The sequence below is a fragment of the Nematolebias whitei genome, chromosome 5 (genome assembly GCF_014905685.2).
Source record: "Nematolebias whitei isolate Nwh7 chromosome 5, NemWhi1, whole genome shotgun sequence".
NCBI lineage: Eukaryota > Metazoa > Chordata > Actinopteri > Cyprinodontiformes > Rivulidae > Nematolebias > Nematolebias whitei.
Window position 1 is genome coordinate 12782784 of NC_056502.1, and position 17394 is coordinate 12800177.

Sequence of the window (17394 nt, forward strand, 5' to 3'; positions counted from 1 at the left end):
TATATATATATATATATATGTGTATATATATATATATATATATATATGTGTATATGTGTGTGTATATGTGTATATATATGTGTATATATATATGTGTATATGTGTATATATATATGTGTATATGTGTATATATATGTGTATATATATATGTGTGTGTATGTATGTATAAGGCCTTCCCACAGCTTTGCATTTTCTAAACAAAGTTTCTAAACACTCTAATAAAAAGAGCACAGAATGTCATGATTTTAGCTCTCTGCCTCTTCTGAGCCATAGCTGCTCTCGGCCACGCCCACTTCTCCGCTGCTGAACGGAGATTGACAGAGGAGGAGCTGCAGGAGGAAGTTTCTCCTGCGGTCTGGGCTGCACAAAGGTGCAGCAGGTGCTAAATACATTAAAATAATGCATTTTAAATAAAAATTCCATTCAGATCGTGCGACTGATCCATCAGTCAGCCAATTGTGTGTCATGTCCAATCTTATTTTGAAAAACCGTGATAGAGCGAGTCTGCGAAAAACGAACCGCAAAGTAGCGAGGGACTACTGTAGTTCCAATTCACAACAAACATGGTTCAAGCAGTACAGAAGTAAAATTTTAATAGAATCTGAATGTTACAAGAAGCCAATGAAACAAATATAAAATTGTGAAATACAATAATGTATTGCACAAGTTCACTGGAATACTTATTGTGGTTTTCATGAGTTGGCTTCATAGAAGTAAAATAAATATTTAAAAGTTTTAAAAATAGAGAAAAACTTTTAATGAATAAGTTAAAAAGCTTAGAAAGGGAAATTAAACTGCACATGTATTGCATGTGTTGTGCATATACATTAGTCCCTCGCTACTTCGCAGTTCGGCTTTCACGGTTTTTCAAAGTAATATTGGACATGACACACAATTGGCTGATTGATGGATGAGCCGCATGAGCGGCATGGATTGTTTATTTAAAATTAATTAATTTAAATGATTTAGCACCTGCTGCACCTCTGTGCAGCCCACAGGTGCAGGGAGAACCTCCCTCCTGCAGCATGTCATGATCTCTGCTCTCTCTGCCACCTGCCAGTGACTGCAGCGGATAAGTGGGCGTGGCCAAGAGTGGCAGGAGGCAGGGAGCTGTGATCATGACGTGCTGTTGTCTTTTAGAGTGCTTAGAGTTTAGAAACATTGTTTAAAATATTGCAAGTGTGTCGCAAGGGTTTTGCCGCCGTACACTTCGCTTTGCCATATAAGTTGCATCTATTATGCATCACCACTGATGCATCACATTTGTTGTGTGTCACCACTGACCACCCGAAAACATGGGTCGGTGTTGTACCAAAAATCGATTGTCTGCCAAAAGGCAGCCTTGGGAGCATGCACGGGAGGACTTTAACAAGAATTTAACAAGATTAGCACTTAAAAACAAGTATTTGTATGCTCAAAATTATTGCAATGGTGGGTCTCTGTTGAACTTTTCCTTAATAAATGCGCTTTAATGGTCAAATCTGCTGCATTTCACCTGGGCAGGATGGCGAAATGCAGCTGATTTCACGTTTGCTGCAGGAGTTCCGAAGCGAGACGAAGATGGCTTTGTATGACAAGCCAAGTGTTTCAGTAATAGCCACTTTTACCTATTAATGAGACACTCCGCTTGGCATATTGCTCGAACGCCCTCTAGCAGCTGAAAATGGTAGTGTTCAATATTTTCCATGTCAGAATGAATGAAATCGTCAGATCTCAGCCAAAAATTGGGTTATAAATATGGGGGGGGGAAATCAGAAATAAGTCGCTTCGCTATACAAGCCACAGGGCATGCTAATTTATGCAAAAAGGTGCAACTTATACAGCAAAACATACAGTACTACTTATTACTACTACTACTACTTGTACTACTATTCCTACTTTACGGTTTTTCACTTATCGTGGGGGGCTGGGAATGGAACCCCTGTGATAAACGAGGGACTAATGTATATTTCACAGCAATGTTGTGTAGAAGCAAAGACCATGTAGGGAGAGCAGAATATTTAATTGTTATTTATATTAAAAAAGGTTGGTTTAAGTTTTGTGCCAGCAGCAGTCTAACAGCAGCAGGGAAGAATCTGAAGAATGTGTCTTTAAAGAGGCTGAAATGCAAAATGTAAGAATTGTAAAGTGTTACTTTATTCTGATTTTATAAAGCAAGTCTCCCTGCTTATTATTCCTCATGTTTTAGATCATACCTAATAAAAAACAACTTTTATTTCCTTTTCAATCAGTAGAATTGTTATATGGAGATATTTTCATTATCCAATAGTCCTTGTTAGTAAAATATCTACAGTGCGGGTCAATGAAATGTGATTTTGTAACGTTTTATGTGACCGCTTAATTCTAACAAGAATAAATGGTAACATAATTATGAACTAATCTATTGTTGCTGTGATGCATTTACCAAATCAACATTCACATTCTCAGTTTTTTCTCGTCTCGTATCAGGATTCCTGGCTGTTGAGTGTGATACTTATCCCTCAATATGTCCATAATTGTGGAAATTCAAACATTCCACAGGCACACATAAATATTTACTGTTGACGATATGTTTCGCACTCAGTAAGTGATTCTTTATCAGCCTCTGAGAACAGTTCATTTGCCACGTGCGTATGCGTGTTTGTTGATAGATCAGAATGATTAATATTTATTAGTTGTGCCTCTCTGCGTGCCCGTGGTTTCTCCGCTTTGACAACTGGCAGTAATGGCCAACCGTCTGAGTGGATTTGCCGTCCCATTGCTCCGTTATTGAAGTGAGTGCGGTACAGCAGCTGGTAGAGCGGTGGACCGCTTATGATAACAGGTGTCTCAACCGTAGGACTGTGGGCTCGTTGCCGTGGAAACTAATGTTAAAGACTCTTTCTTCTGCCACTTTATCACTTTCTCCGTGTCTTATATTTGGTTCCTGTCTCCCCTTTCTTGCTCCACCTCCTTTTTCTATTTTCCGTCTGGATTGTTGATCTATTTCGATCAGTTTTGTTTTCATGTAGGATTTTCTTGCTGTGTGTAAACACAAACTCACCCACTCCTTGCATCTCTCCTCCACAGTTGCTCCCACGGTGCGAATCGTTCCCCCTTCAGGCATTTTGCGTGAGGGCGACTCACTCAGCCTCACCTGCTCCATCACTGGGAATCCTTTGTAAGTCTGACTGTTCTGATTTGTACAAACATGATGATGTAATTCACCTCCTGCGTTGCACAACATACACTATGAGCACATTTTTCAATAGTAAATGAGGGAAAATAAGTTTAACGCATACAAAAGCCACTAACAAATCTTAAAAATAATCTGCATTTTTAATTGACTACATTCCACCTCTTGGAAAATGAAGAATTGTTGAATGTATTTGGAGCAGAATGCTGCCAGTGCAGCTGTTGTGGAGTTGCTTTTAGATTGTATATTTAATTCAATTTGGTTTATTTATATAGCGCCAATTCACAACACAGTTGTCTCAGGGCACTTTACAGGAACATTCACATACATACAAAATCCAATTAGTAAAGTTCTCTATCTAAGGCGGCCAGCAGACTCGTTGAATCTTGGCTTCGTTGCAGTCTCCCATCCTGAGCAAGCACAGTGGCAACAGTGGAAAGTAAAAAATCTCCCTTTTGAAAAGAAGAAACCTCCAGCAGAACCAGGCTCAGGACAAGTGGACATCTGCTTTGAACGTCTGGGTTTGAGAGGACAGGAAGGAGAGCCAAACGAACACAGAATGGCAGGTCCAGATGTAGGTCCAGATGTAGGTGCAGGTGTACCTGAAAGACAAAAACACGTCAAGGGTAGAAAAAATAATTACAAATACAAAACAGGTTGAGCAGAGTAAGTAAAGACAGTAGCAGAGTGAAGAAATGTGGTCAGTTTGTCCTCCAGCAGTCTAAGCCTATAGCAGCATAACTAAGGGATAGCTTAGGAAACCCAAACCAACCCTAACTATAGGATTTATCATAAAGGAAAGTCTTGAGCCAAGTCTTAAAACTGGACAATGTGTCAGCTTCATGGACAGAAACTGGAAGTTGGTTCCACAAGAGAGGAGCCTGATAACTGAAAGAGCTTCCTCACATTCTGCTTTTAGAAACTCTAGGAACCGCAAGTAAAAAACCTGCAGTCTGAGAGCGAAGTGCTCTGTTAGGAAAATATGTAATAAGATCTGTAATATAAGATGGAGCTAGGTTGTTGAGAGCTTTGTAGGTTAGAAGTAAGCTTTTGAATTATATTCTGAATAAATTAACTTTTTTCTTTCTTTTATAGAAACCTTTGACTAAATGAAGGCCTCGCATTATTTAAAGGAATATCTATAGCCCACCGCCTTTCATGGCAGAATTTTAAATGGATTTTAAAGATAATCTTAGCTTTAAGAATGATGAAGTTTTAGCTTTTTTGGTCATATTTTCAAATAACTGTATGTGCGTTTGCATGCAAGAATTCATGATTTGTTATTGCTCAGAGTTTGTGTTGGCGATGAGCTTTCACTGCAGCCACACCATAGTTATGTTTAATATTTGTCAAATTGACTGAGCTTAAGCCAAGTTTGTGTTTTCTAAGGTTCATTAACTGCCAGACATCTTAACTTAACTCCAAAAAAATTTTAATAGTTTAGATAAAGTCTCAATGATTACTTTCCAAGAGTTTCTGTTAAATTCATTCTGTGGTTCAGAAGACATTTTACCAAAAGACAGACAAACACGCACACTTAGGCAACAATATTATTCCATCTTTCAACAATTGGCAATAATAACAGTAATTGTTTTTAAGAGTTCAGACAAATTTGATATGGGATGCCAAAAGTGGTTTTGATTAAATCAAACCTCGGAAAGATTACCAGGTAAAGTGTCAGTTCATCAAATGCAGAACAACACAACAAACATAAAAAAACAGGTGTGTTTATTCAAGATGATTCATTATTGAAAGTGACCAAAGTATGCAAAAACAAGTAATATTAATAATAGGCCAATTATTAGTCAAGTGTTTTCCATGAATCTGTTTTTATTTGTACTTTTTTCTCTGCAGAGACTGACTCAGAATGTAAATTAAAGAAAGCTTAAAAGCCTCAGTTCTGAGTCTCTAGAGGTCCACAAACACCGAGCGCTCGTAATATTAAGAAATTACCATTTCAGTTTTTCTTTTCTTTCTTTCTCATATTGTTTATCTTAAACACATAAGTTTATTTTCTTAATTTCCACAATTGGCACGACAGATCTAAAACCACGTCTGCCAGAATTTTTATAGAAATGCCATTTTCTTGTTTGCTCATAAAATTTAGACGTGTGTAATGTAGCTTACATGCGTATTTTTACAAGAATAAGGATAGTTAAAAATGGCTACTTGAACCAACTTGTGAAATTACTCACTTTAGCTGTCTACTTGTGATCAAATCACCCATAATCTAATAAAGCCATTTGTAATCAAGAGGAGAAGGGGGAAAAGATAAAAGCATTCCCCATAATTCATTAAATCTTTCTTCTACTTAAAATGATCCAATTTATTTCACACACATTTTTTTAGCAGTTGCCTTTTCTCACTGATTAAAACCATTGAATTAATCATGCATTCTTTAATTTCACTGGTCTTTAAAAATTTAAACTGATGGAGAGGTGAGCTTTTTAAAACATTTAAAGCCTGCCAAGTTCTCGCCACGCAGCAACGGCTGAAAAATTAAATTGATGTGAATGTTCCCAACCTTTGTAGCTCCTTCAGTGACTGTTTGAAGCTAGAGTCAACTCAACTTCTTCTATTTTCGACTACTGTGTAGAGCACCGCTGTACTTCGTTACAGCTGTCAGTTTTTTTTAGTGTTCTCATAGTTTTAGTAAATAGGACTGATTTTTACTTTTCAATGGAAAAGTCTGCACAAATATCCTTCTTGTTGTGGTATCTACAACTTCATAGGAGTCATTTTTTTCTAAGTACATGGGTTGTGATACACTTTTATTTTCTGATATTTATCCTTCCATCCATTCATTCATCCATCATCTTATACTCACTTCTTCCTTTTTGGATCGGGGGATCACTGGTGCCCATATCCAGCAGTCACCGTGCAAGAGGCGGGGGACACCCTGGGCAGGTCACAAGTCCATCACAGGGACACATAAAGACATATGAGACAAACAACCATTCACTCCCACTCACACCTAGAGACAATTTAGAATTACCAATCAGCCTAACATGCATGTTTTTGGTCTGTGGGAGGAAACCGGAGTACCCAGAGAAAATAGATGCATGCAGAGAGAACAAGCAAATTCGGCCCTGAATTGCCCTGTGGCCGGGATTTGATCCAGCGACCTACTCACTGACAGGCAGCAGCTCTACCATTTGAGCCGCCATGCTGCCCAATTCAATTCATCCATCCATCCATCCATTATCTTTTACCCGCTTTTTCCATTTTTGGGTCACGGGGGTCACCGGTGCCCATGTCCAGCAATCATTGTGCGAGGGGCGGGGTACACCCTGGACAAGTCGCAAGTCCATCACAGGGACACATCGAGACAAACGAGACAAACAACCATTCAGTCTCTCACACACACCTAGGGACAATTTAGAGTTGCCAATCAGCCTAACATGCATGTTTTTGGTCTGTGGGAGGAAACCGGAGTACCCGGAGAAAACCCACGCATGCACGGAGAGAACATACAAACTCCACCCAGAAAGGCCCCCAGACCAGGATTTAAACCAGGGACCTGCGTGCTGAGGCAGCAGCTCTACCAATTGAACCACCATGCTGCCCAATTCAATTCAATTAAGTTTATATATATAATGCCAAGTCACAACAGAAGTTGTCTCAGGGGACTGTAGGAAAGCATTCACATATATTATAAAAGCCAATTTGGAAAAGTTTTCTATCTAAGGAAGCCAGCAGATTGCATTTTCATAAACAACATAGATCATTGAAGAACTTTTTGAATTAATAATAAGTAGATATTTTGATTATATTTGGACAGTTGCACATTGACTGCTGGATGAGAGCACCAGTGACCTCTGCAACACAAAAAGGAAGAAGTGAGTTAAGATAATGGATGGATGAATGTGATTATATTTGGATTGTATTATGCATGATTGGATAAAAAATAGAAAGATAGACATTCAGCAGAATTTTTTTTTCATCTTCCTTTTCTTTAGGGGCAACTGTGGCTGAGTGGTTCGAGCAGTCGTCCTCCAATGGGAGAGTTTAGGTTCGATTCCACCAGCAGTCACATGTTGAAGTGTCCCTGGGAAAGACACTGAACCCCTCAGTGCCTCCAATGTGTATCTTATTGGTGTATAAATGTGATTTAAAGCACTGATTAGTCTCCACAGATTCAGATAGGCTTTGTAGAGATCTAGTAGAGTGCTGTATGAATGGGTAAATGAGGGCACAGCTTGTAGTGTAAAGCACTTTGAGTATCTTGATAAGATAAAAAGGTGCTATATAAGCAAGTCAATTTGAAATTTATTTTTCTTTCAGCTTTTCCCTCTTCAGGGGTTGCACAAGTCATCCTCCTCCATCTCTCTGCATCCTCTGTCCTCACAACAACTACCTCCATGTCCTCTCTAACTGTATCCATATATCTCCTCTACCCACTGTCCCTCCTCTGGACATGTCCAAACCATCTCAGTCTGTCCTCTCTAACTTTGTCTCCCAGTTGTTCAACCTGTGCTGTACCTCTGATGATCTCATTCCTAATCTTATCCATCTTTGTCACTCCGAAGGAGAACCTCAACATCTTCATGTCACTACTGTCTTGTAAACTTTTTCTTTGACTTCCTCTGACACTCTTTTGTCACAAATCATTCCTGAACTTTTCTACATCCATTGACACAGATTGTAGAGTAACGTGCTTTGAGTATTTTTGATAATATAGAAAGGTGCTATATAAGTACAGTCCATTTACCATTTATTTGAAGTCATGCATCTTTGTGACCTCTGCTCATTGTAGCCTCACTGTTTCAACAGCCTCCCTCTCATTCACACACATGTACTCTGTCTTAATACGGCTGACTTTCATTCCTCTTCTTTCAAATGCATACCTCCACCTCTCCAAATTCTCTTCCACCTGTTCTCACCACAGATCACAATGTCATCTGCAAACATCATAGTCCATGGGGATTCCTGTCTGAACTCATCAGTTAGTTGGTCCATCAACAGAGCAAAAAAGAGGGGGCTCAGATTTGATCCTTGATGCACTCCCACCTCCACCTTGAAGCAATATGTCATTCCTACAGCACATCTCACAGCTGTCTTGCTGCCTTGCTGTCCTGCTGTCCTCGTATCCTCATACATGTCCTGTGCCAATCTAACATACTTCTCTGCCACTCCTCATGCGTTACCACACCTCCTCCCTCAGCACCCTATCATTTCTAAATTCACAAAAACACAATGAAGGTCTTTCTGACCCTCTCTGTACTTCTTTATCAGCATCTTCAAAGCAAAGATGGCACCTGTGGTGCTTTTTCTTGGCATGAAACCATATTACTACTCAGCAATTGTCACCTCTTGTCTAAGTCTTGCTTCCACAATTCTCTCCAGGATCTCTGTGTGGCTCATCAACTTAATTCCTCTGTAGTTGCTCCAACTCTGTACATCACCCTTGTTCTTAAAAATGGGCACCAGCACACTTCTTCTCCATTCTTCAGGCATTTTCTCACCCTCAAAAATACCATTGAATTATACAGTTTACACTCTGCTCCAATGATGTGAGTCTTGCTGCCCTTTCACTTGATCTTTTGAACACATAAAACATCTACCTTTCTTCTTTTCATCATGTCTGCCAGTTCTCTATCTTTGCCTGCTATTGTCACCACATTTACTTGCCACCCTCAGTCCTACATTATTGACTTTCCTCTTCTCCCTCTGTCTCTTGACACGTTTCCCTCCTCGTGGTCTTCGACTAACAGTAGCACAATTTCCGCCGGCACCCTGTTTATCAGCAGCACCAGTGGTGGTTGTTGTTAACCCAGGCCTCGACCGATCCGGTATAGTGTTGCTTGCATGTTAGTTTTAGCAAAAGTGTTTTACATTGTATGCCCTTCCTGACACAACCCATTTACCTGGGCTTGGGACAGACTCAAAGTATACTGGCTTGTGCTCGCTAGTGACAATAAAATGTGTTTGGGATGCAGACGTCCAACAGTTTTAATGAACTGGTAATTGTTTACACTCAGATTTGTTGAATAAAGTATGCATATAAAAAGATGAATTAGGTTGCAATAATAAATTTACCAATCTGGCAGAAGTTTTGCAAATCTACATGTGTTTGAAAGCTGAGTTCTGTCTTTATGATGCTCTACAATCCTGCTTGATCCCAGGTATTTATCCTTGTTTTACTCATTCTTGCTCTTTTCTTTTGTTTAGCAACAAATTCACTCTTATATTCCTACCTAAACATCTTCTCCAAAATCCCACACTTGTCCAATTCCATATTTGTTCACCCACACAGTTTAGAGCCAACCTAAGGTCAATCACAAGATTCAAGCTTTGACATTGTTTCTGGCAGATTGTGATACAGTAAACCTATTCAAATGGCGCCATTTATTATAGTCCAGAATCATGTTTAATATTTTGATTTTATACTTTTCAATGAGTGACCTTTTTTGCACATAAATGAAGCCACATACCAAAATGGAAGGTGGCATGTTGCTTATTTTTCAAGTTATCTAACTCACAAGGTTTACATATAGACATATGGTGGCAGCCATCTTGGATTTTGATGTGGCAACCCAATTTAGAAAAGACCCTTTCTTACACTCAGATATTGCTACACACAAAAATGGAAGTCAGCACCTCACTTATTTTCCTAGTTACGATGCTCACTATGTGCACCGATGGATGGACGAATAGACAGACAAACGGTATTGCCAATTTACCCTTATCGCTCCACAATGGGGTGGGGGGGGGCAAAAACAAGGTCATTAAATCTACAAGAAAAGTGAATCTGAATCTGATTAATAACAGAAAAGTGGTAGATGTTGTGGTGCTGCCTGACATTTAATGCAAGACAAGTGAGTGAAGAACTACCTGATCCATATTTTATTGCATGACGGAGAAAAAGAAAGAAGAGCTTAAGGATGTGCCTGAGAGGTTACTGAGAGGTTAGAGTGTTGAGGAAGATGTTCCAAATCGAGCGTAACTATGGCCATATTAGAAACCTGTACCTGACTGAGTGAAAGGGATTCAAAGCCCGTTCGGTAATTAACTATTTTAAAAACCAATTTTGAAAGAAAGCTTGTTTTCCAGTGTGTCCACACGCTCTGTGCACTTTCCAGAAGGGTATTGGGTTCTAAGCTGTTAAACCCTCCCCTAGATGGTCCGTCTGTCTGTGAGCATCAGGTCTACTAAAGCTCCCCCAGAAAAGCATCATGCAGCCAAAGACTGTGCATCGTGAGTGTGTGTGTGTGTGTGTGTGTGTGTGTGGGTGTGTGAGGAGAAGTGAAATCCGACTGAGAGGACTGGCTGAGAAACGTATTGGCCCCAGCTTCTCCAAAGCTTTGTAATGGCTGATTGGGACCACTGTCTGTGAGTGCGAGTGTGTGTTGGGGGGGGGGGGGGGGGCAGGGGGGAGGGGGGGGGGGGGGGGGGGGTCAGAGGGATAGGACTGCATGCAGTTCTGGACAATGACCTCAATATGATGCTGCACTGCACACAGTTGGACATGAACACTCACACACCTAGCACCCTGGTCACCTTTGCACTTTAACCACCTGTTCAGTATTGAGCACCAATTATACGCCTCTACCTATCGCTGAAGGACTACCCTTCTGTCTGACTGTTGTTAGGGCAGCACAAGAGAGGAGGGTGCTTTGTCCCACTGTGTGATTACCTTCTTATTTGTAAATTAGCTTTTCAAGAGATTACACCAGGTGGGAGTAAATGGGTGCATGCATGTGAGTTAACAAAAGATGAACTGAGGCAGATTTTGTTTTTCCCCATCCAGTGTGTGTCGTGGAGGTGAGAGAGGGTTTGTATGTGAGTGACTGAGCAAGAAAGAGGTTTAATTAGACTCCCTGAGGGATTAGAACCCAGATGAGTCAGGATTGTAATCTGTCCAAAGTGGCAGGAGCCATGACACCCAGCCAGAAGCTCACACACACACGCACATCAAGTCTTGCACAGATTTCACCAGGATGTCTCGGTAATCCTTGCACCTCCTGTCTCCTCTTTCTGCCCAGCTTTTCTGACCAATTCATTTTGTCTGCCTGCTTCTTCCTTTCATCGTCCAACACATCATACTTTTTCTCTCTCGTCTCTCCCATTTTCATTACTCCACCCCTTTCCTTTCACTTTTGTCATTTTTTTCACCCTGCACACCCGACACCCTATTTCTCGCTCATCTGCCACCCTCTTCCTTCTACCAACTGTTTCACACCATTGCTGCCTTCTGACCATCCATCTCATTATTTTTCAGGAAGCCCCGCCATGTTCCCATTGGCTTCGTCTTCGAGCCCCTTCTATTCTGTCTTCTCATCTCAGTCTCACCCTCTGGGCCACTTTACCCGCCTCTGCCACTTTTCTTTTTATAGTAATCATGAACTGCACTTGAATCCACTCTATTGCTTTATTTCTCTCTTAATACTAATTCTATAACTGAACAAGGTTTAAAACTGTGTGCTGTCCACTTTATTTTCGGTAGAAAATTTGTAAATAAGAAAGTTGTCCTTTTTTTGAGCATCATCCCTCATTGAGTTATTTCTTTCACTCAAACCATCTTTATTCTGTCTCAAAACACAAACTTTTTTTTAATGTGCGGCAACAATAACTTAAATGTAAAATGCATTCTACAATAAACAGTTACTGTTCAGCGACAGATCTGGTTCTCATGATCTCACAGTAAAGCTCTTTTAAAAAAATCAAAGCAGATTTTTTTTGAGCAGAACAGAAAAAGATGGCAGTTGAATGTAACCTTACTAGTGCCTAGCTTCATATGTATAAAGTGGGAAAATTCTCCTTCTATGAGAAACTAACTTCTTCACTTCACAGCTTCTAAAGCAGGTCAGAATGTGAACTAATAAATATTAAACCCATCCATCCATCATCTGTCGCTTGTTCCGAAATCGGGTCGCAGGGGAATTGTGCAGGAACCCCAAATCTTCAACAAAACTACAGAGGGTAGTAACAAATATAGCATGTTAGCTCAAGTATCATTGTTTGCATGAAATGGTTTAGAAATTGCTTCACAAAGTGCTAGGTTTTTTGTGATAAACTGTGTTAAGTTTATTTTTGTTTAGATAAGGGATTTCAAGCTTATCTATAATCTGACCAGTAAAGTCTCAAGCTGGTTTAAAAGAAAATTCATAATTTCTTCTTATACTTTTAAATAACAATGTTGGTGTGTGTGATTGTTGTAACCTTATTAAAAATGCAAGTTTAACTAATAGATAACAATCTGCCCATTTGAGTTTGTGAGTGTGTATTTAGTTTCTGTTACCTTTTTAAGACCTATTCTGGTATACACACCTACCAGGACCAAAACCAGTCCAACTATGGTGGAAAGCTATTTTAGGATTAGGGGTTAAGTTTAACACTAAGACGTGACTTGAGTTGAGGTTAGGATTAGGGTTAGGTCTGTACTAGTTAGGGTTATGATTAGGGTAAGGGTCAGGATTAGGCTACAGAAATGAATGGAAGTCAATACACAGTCCTAATAAGAATAGAAATATAAACATGTGTGTTTGTGTTTGTCATTTACCAAAATATTTCATAAACCAGTAGTCAAATTTTATTAAAATTTTCAAAATGTAATTACTGGATGTGCATCTACAACTTAACTTTTGGAGTCAATGCAATTAAAGATGGTTTCCAAAGCAAAGTGATCTTAAACAATGCTAAAAATGTATAAATGGCTGAATTATTTTATTTATTTATTCCTGTCACTATTTGGCATCAGTTTAATCTGTCTATTAGCAACATATCTCTAGATCCACTGGACGAATTTTAATGAGTCTTTAAGAAAATGATTCTTGGTTATACATCTACAACTAACTGTCGAAGCCAGTATTTTTCAAGGTGTTATTAACACTAACCAGCACATAAAACTGGTAAAACTGCAAATGTCGAGCTACAAATTGCTGTGGTAGTAGCTGAGAGTCATTTGCAGCACATGCTCTGAGCATGAATTGAATGAGTTTGTGCATAATGTTGTTTCCAAGTGTAGTTAAACAATTTTCACAACTTTGTCATCTCTCAACACAAGATGATCTTTGCCTAAATTTCTCTCATGAAAGGTGATGCACAATCTGGTCTTTAATTTTGACTTTTTTTTAAATTGTGTACTCCATTCCTTCTAGGCCCAGAAGTATTCAGTGGTCCAGGATAAATGACACTTTACCTGAGAGGGCAGAGATTTCTGGACCCACTCTTCAGATTTCTCGTCTTAGCCAATCGCACAACGGAACATACCTGTGCCAAGCCCAGAACAACTTTGGACGGGCCGCTGATCATTACACCTTGTTGGTGTATGGTGAGTACACCAACAAAAATGTTGCTCATTTATTCAATTTTTCAGACTATGTGTTTTATTTCCACATGTAACCCTGGTCATGCAGGGGTTAGTATTGGTTCAGAGTAAATCATTTGTTCAGCATCTCCTGCTTTGGATTCTCTGCTCGTGTTGACAATGCAATTTTTTTAATTATTATTTTTATTTGATGCTTTTTATCTTCTGATCTCTGGCTTTTCTCGCACATAGTTGAATACACTTTAAATATAGGTTAAGAACACTATTATTCATGTAATTCCATGTGGATTAGCAGGTTATTATTTCTGCTGAAACCCAAAGCTCACCTCAGGGAATTAAGAATAACTCAAACCCCTGAGTGCAATAATTAAAAACTAAAGAAATTATGTTTTGACAGCTAAATGAGCAAATTTGTTTGTTGACTGTTGCTTTTTCAGTGAAGTTTGTCTTTTCCTAATGTGCATAAATGAGTTTTTTTTTTTTTCGTGCACAGATTTCCTGTCACAGAAAAACATGCGCGGTGGACAAATTAGTGATTCAGATCTGGCAGTAGGTGTGAGTGTATGCAGTTGGTTGTGTGTTTTCTCTGATTTAATTTTGCAATAAACTGGTGACTTTTTGAGGTTGTACTCCAAGCCTGAGATACTACAACTATCTTTTCTCATTCAACCTTGATTTATACAGGTTAGTCTCACTGAGCCTCGAGGACTCATTTACGAGAGAGACCTGTTTTAAATTAAAGAACACAGATGAAGTACAGACAACAATAGACAATCATATAAAAAGCATATAGAATCAGAATAAGAAAAGACCAAGCTTTTCCTTAGTTTACACATTTCCCAGGAAAAATTGATAAGTCGACCTTTTTCAAGGCCAACCAGGAAGTCCGATTCAGATAACCACAGTTGTTGACTTATTCAGGCAGACTATTTTTTCCTTGTCAGCCTTTGAGTCTGTACTGATACTTTCAAGGTCCGAAATGGCCAGATTAGGGTGCATTCTATTTATCCATGCTTACGAGCCTCTTCAAGATGGTTTTTCATGCTGACGAGTCCCAAAACCGCAGGTGGCCTACAATTCAAATCACTTCCAACTTACGGTTTCACTCATAAATCAGCTGATTTTGAGTCCTCCGAGCACAAACAAAACTTTCACATAGACAGCAGCCTGACGAGGTCCAAATTAGCTGCGGCCGTCTTCTTTGTATGTTGCTAAACAAGGATCCAGACTATTCCAAAAACAGGAAACCTGTTATCATAAATCCAATTATATGCAATTTCAGTGTCTTCAATCAATAGCAGAGGTAAACTCATCACCCCCAGAGATACATCCAGCTTCATCCGTGTCATCCAAACAGATGAGGGTTCTCCAGGACCCTGTCGCTTTGTTGAAAAGATTTTGTCATTTGCGTCAAAAGTCCAGTTGGTCAGATCCAAAACAGTAGTTTTCATTTCGGAAGAAAAATAAGAGCTGCTCCGATACACAGACAGAGAGCAAAAAAGCAGAAGAACAGGGAGCAATAGAAGAAATTATATAAAAATGAAAGAAAAAAAAAAAAGCAGTGACATTATAAAGCCTAAATAAGCAGAAATTAGCACAAAAATAGGAAATTAGCACAAAAAAGCTGAATTAGCAAAAAAAAAAAAAAAAAGTGGAATTAGCTGAAAAAAGCTAAATTTAGCATAAAAACTGCTAAATAGTATTAACTAAATTATTTCTGTTCAGTGCCCTGAGATGACTTCTGTTGTGACTTGGAGCTATATAAATACGGTAAACTGAACTGAATTGAAATAGTAGCTGAAATAGCATGGAAAAAAAGCTGAAAGGAGCATGACAATCTGAAATTAGCATAAAGAAGTTAAATGGGCTAAAAGTAGCAGAATTTACCACCAAAAACTTGAATTTATCTGAAAACATCTTAAATTAGCTAAACAATGCTAAAAGGGTGGCTGAAAAGGTAGAACAAGCTTGAATTAGCATAAGAAAGCAGAATTGGTACAATATGCTTGATACACAGAAAACAAACCAAACAAAATCAAGATGGCAACAAAAACTCAACACAGAATTTGTTGGAACTCTGAGTTTTACATGAATAGGCAGAAAAACACCTGAACATCTGTTGCATGTACAATTCTGTTGAATGCTCTTTGTTGTACGGGCAGCAGTATCAGAGGGGGGCAGGATGTGGGTTAGAAGCTTTTGTTGTTTTGTCCACCCCATCATTTCACCTGGATTCACTGGTGGTAGCTCCATTCTTAATGAGGGTCGACCCAGTTAGGCTCCAACTCTCTACAGCTCAAAGAGGAGAACAGCTGAGTTTTCAACATCACATGAAAACCTTGTGACTGTTTTCCAGGAACTGTGACAAATTGGCCAACTTTCAGTCAGAGTGCTAGCTGCATTTGAACACAAGGTTTTGATGTATGTTAATGTCGTGTAATCCCTACATGAAACGACCGGTATACGCTCACATCTGTGCGAGGACAAAACTGGAGTTTTTGACGTGAGGACAGCAGTGTGGCTGAACTGTAAGAGCAAGCCCATCATTAGAGATGGCACTCCAATTTTTGACGTGTTTTTTTTTTTTTTTTTTTTGATAATTGCACAAACGCTTCTGTCACTCAGCAGGTTGGCCCTTTTGATCTACACTCCCCACCCCCTGGTGGAGGCGCCTGTCATTGCATCTAAGTGCCTGATTTGAAGATCACAAGTAGAGGGAAAAACGGAGAGAATAGAAATGTATTTTAGAACAATTTTAGGCTGCTTTTAGTTAGCAGCCCTTCATCCATCTATCACACTAACACTACCTTTCACTCGCACACGGACGCCCTGTACACACTGTTGAACAAGCTTTCAATGACACACATAATGACAGTTTTCCTCAGGCAGCAAGGGCGGCAGCAGTAGCAAGATGAAAGCTGACATCCCCTCCCACCATCTTCTTCCTCTTTTCTTCCTTCTTCCTCACTCTCAAGACGGTTAGACATTTAAAGTTTTGATGTGAGTTACGGCATCTGAAGGAAAATATTCCTCTCTTTTGGGGCTCTCTTAGGTTTTTTTTGCAGTTTCATTTGTTTTTCCTTATCTGTTTTTTTTTTGTCCATCTCACTGCAAGTTACTCATTCTTTTCATACCTTCTCCTTTGCTAAAAAGCTGCATTTGATTAGAAAATGGGGGGTGGGGGGTGGTTTACATCAAAGGAAGTTGTGCTTCAGCTCATCTGTACTCCACGGCACATTTCGAGCAGCTTCTTAAATCCACATGTTGTCTCGCATCAGTGGTGGTTTACCGCATGGGTTCTCAAACTTTTTGGGAGCCCTTACATGGGGAAAAAAAAGTTTCAGGGACCCCCTCATAACCCTCATGTTTCTTAAATAATTTTCTTCCATTTGTCTTTTTAATGCAATGGAAATATTTGTGTAACATAAATCAATCAACCTTTATTTAGACAGGTAAATCCCATTGAGCCTCAAGGACTCATTTACAAGAGAGACCTGATTTCAACAAAGAAAGATGACAACAATGGACAACAGCAACAACAATAAATACTGAAGACCTGTTCTGTAATAGTGTAAACATGGGGTGTTTTCCATTCAAGACACTTAATTAACAACATTTTTAATTTCAACTTCCAAAACATACAGTTCTGAGAAAATTAACAGACTCAAAAACCACTAAAACTTTATCTATTCACATAATGAACATAATAAATGTATTGCCATTTCTTCCAATTATTACGGAAAACTCTTTACATAAAACTGAAGAGAATCATAAAAGCAGTAGTCATACCAAGTAACAGGGCTTAAGTTGTAAACAGATTGATGCTGGGAAGCACATAGTGGGTGGGAGGAGGGTGTGTCTGGGGGTCGTCACCCAGAAAATTTTGAATAAAGTAAATATAATTTCCTGCGTTTTAGTGTTTTTTAAATGGGTCGATGGGCTTTAAAAAAAAGTTTAAAAATAAATATAC

The 17394-nt window shown here is 39.2% G+C and overlaps 1 protein-coding gene across 1 annotated transcript in view; it reads left to right on the plus strand.

Annotated features, from left to right (window-relative positions):
- cadm4 (cell adhesion molecule 4) overlaps positions 1-17394 on the plus strand; it is a 215627-nt gene that overhangs the window by 179846 nt on the left and 18387 nt on the right. Inside the window, exons 5-6 of the mRNA XM_037676156.1 lie at positions 3049-3139; positions 13255-13427. Coding sequence (XP_037532084.1) covers positions 3049-3139; positions 13255-13427 — 264 coding nt within the window. The remainder of the gene's footprint in view (positions 1-3048; positions 3140-13254; positions 13428-17394) is intronic.